The 2,467-nt window shown below is 32.4% G+C and overlaps 2 protein-coding genes across 2 annotated transcripts in view; both read right to left on the bottom strand.

Moving 5' to 3' along the window:
* Positions 1–412: 412 nt before the first annotated feature.
* LOTGIDRAFT_146105 (hypothetical protein) lies at positions 413–1,132 on the bottom strand (the record flags this gene model as incomplete). Its single annotated transcript, XM_009064831.1, has 1 exon — positions 413–1,132. One exon carries the CDS (start codon positions 1,130–1,132, stop codon positions 413–415), a length of 720 nt encoding a protein of 239 aa, XP_009063079.1.
* A 1,137-nt stretch (positions 1,133–2,269) lies between these two features.
* LOTGIDRAFT_176020 (hypothetical protein) overlaps positions 2,270–2,467 on the bottom strand; it is a gene marked incomplete at both ends in the record, with an annotated part of 973 nt that continues 775 nt past the window's right edge. Inside the window, one exon of the mRNA XM_009064830.1 lies at positions 2,270–2,405. Coding sequence (XP_009063078.1) covers positions 2,270–2,405 — 136 coding nt within the window. The remainder of the gene's footprint in view (positions 2,406–2,467) is intronic.

Here is a 2,467-nt window from a genome sequence, read left to right as displayed (position 1 = left end):
TCGTTAATGTGTATACGTAATCTTTTGTGTCGATTTTGAATTGTGGTGAATTTCCACTAAATATAATTCTAAATCCATTAAACAATAAACCTTTATTATCAACGATTGGTGAAATGCTCTTTGGTAAATCTGGGTCAGGGTTTGAAACAAGACGATTTATATCATCTAATGTTCTAATTATAACACTCCTTCTATAGGAGGTGTAGGTTCTATAGGAGGTTTATATTCTAATTTCCTTTTAATATCCTCTTGAGATTTTAATATGGGTTGAAATAGAGTTTGTAGATTTTCCGTTAATCCGAGTTGTTGTAATCTGTTATTTTCAACTTGGGTCTTTATTTTATTCTTAGCTTTGATATATTCTCTATTTCTTTTTAAAATATTATTCCAATCCATTTTTAAAAAAATAAAATTAACATATATCGTTCATAACTCTTTCACCCGCAGGTTTTCTAGTATTTACAAATACATATCCATGATCATCTGGATATCTCCATTGAGCTTTACAAACCTTTTTAAATGCCTCTCTGTCCATTCCGTGATTTATCGATTGAACGATTTGAGATAAATCTTTGTCGTTTAATTCAAATAATAAAAAACAATCTGCATTTTTTCTAATGAACATAGAATCCATCCCGTAAAAAGATTGGGTTTGGTATATGCAGTGACAGTTGTGATGTCTTCCTTTCGTGAAGAATTCTTGTTGAACGGCTTGATTTCTTTGCGCCACGCAGTCGTCAAACAACATTAAGTTCTTTCGCTCGCTATCAATTTGAGACAAATCTAGATCATTAACATTTTTCGCAAGAAAAACTTTTATATCCGTTGGTTTCTTTCCTTCGATGTAGTTATCTATGAAATCTTTTAATTCCACTTTTTCTTCGTTTTCTTCGTAATATTGAAATAGGTCTTGAACATCTCTCTTTGGTAGATATTCTAAAGCTTTGAGAAATTGATAATACGATTGCTCTGGTGTTGTTGTGTAGATATACAAAGAATCGAAATCTAAAAGGTTTGGTGTTGTCAACATGTTAAAAGTGAGATGAGTTTTCCCAGAACCGGAACTAACGCATATACACATGAGCATTGGGTTATTAGGAAATATTTCTGAATGATTAAATTTTTTACCCATTTTTTATTATTTTAATTTGTTCCAAAAAACACTCCTTCTCCTTTATACTTCGAAAGATATATTCCGTCTCCAGTGTGTATATTTTTTAAAAATATTCCATTACCCTTATGTTTGACTTTGATTTCTCCCGTGTCAATACTATCTACTAATTTATTTAATCCTTGTTTAACAGTTTTCTTGGTTTCTTCACTAAATCTTTTTCCAAATTCTTTCATTGTGCCTATCATTTCTCCCACTCCTGAACCTTCGGCCAACTTTTCCATTTTTAAATTATGTCTACGTTGTTCGGCTGCTTTCTTTGCGTTGGCAGCAGCTGTTACTTCATCTGCTTTCTTATCGTTGGCAGCTTTTACTCCATCAGCTGCAGCACCAGCTATTGTACCGGCTGCAATAAGTCCACTAAATACTAAAGGTAGGGAAAATATAAATCCACCTTCTTTTGCATTCTCTCCAAAGAATATCTTATCGTCGTTGATTTCTCTTTGTAGATGAATTTTATATTGTAAGCCTATGGAAACTTTTCTATGTTCCAACAGACCGAATAAAGGATATAATTTCCAATTTACGTAATTACCCCACCTATTATTCTCAACAACATTATTATACTGAAGTACTCGTTTTTCGAATCCATGATTAACTGCTCGTCCTACTCTTTCTATCGTGTTTCGATCAACAACTCTCACTCTAGCTAAATCGGCATCATTTGCAAGATTTCTTACCGGTTCTTTTAAAATACTTCCATCACCAACATCAGGTATCCAACCTGAGACTGAATCGAAATCTTTAGGATATAAACCTGTTTTCAACATTGTGTCGAATTCCCCAGGATGTTTGAATGTTTCGATCTTCTTGTTTCGGGTCCTGATTTTCTTATTGCATCTAGAAATTTGGAGTATGCTACTAAATCCTTATAATCGGCAATACCAACATCCTCGCCATTCATTAAATCTATTAATCCTTTCGTTAATGTGTATACGTAATCTTTTGTGTCGATTTTGAATTGTGGTGAATTTCCACTAAATATAATTCTAAATCCATTAAACAATAAACCTTTATTATCAACGATTGGTGAAATGCTCTTTGGTAAATCTGGGTCAGGGTTTGAAACAAGACGATTTATATCATCTAATGTTCTAATTATAACACTCCTTCTATAGGAGGTGTAGGTTCTATAGGAGGTTTATATTCTAATTTCCTTTTAATATCCTCTTGAGATTTTAATATGGGTTGAAATAGAGTTTGTAGATTTTCCGTTAATCCGAGTTGTTGTAATCTGTTATTTTCAACTTGGGTCTTTATTTTATTCTTAGCTTTGATATATTCTCTATTTCTTTT

Source organism: Lottia gigantea (assembly GCF_000327385.1).
Source record: "Lottia gigantea unplaced genomic scaffold LOTGIsca_651, whole genome shotgun sequence".
Lineage (NCBI taxonomy): Eukaryota > Metazoa > Mollusca > Gastropoda > Lottiidae > Lottia > Lottia gigantea.
Note: the sequence above shows the minus strand (reverse complement) of the source record. Positions and strands in the feature narration are given on the sequence as shown.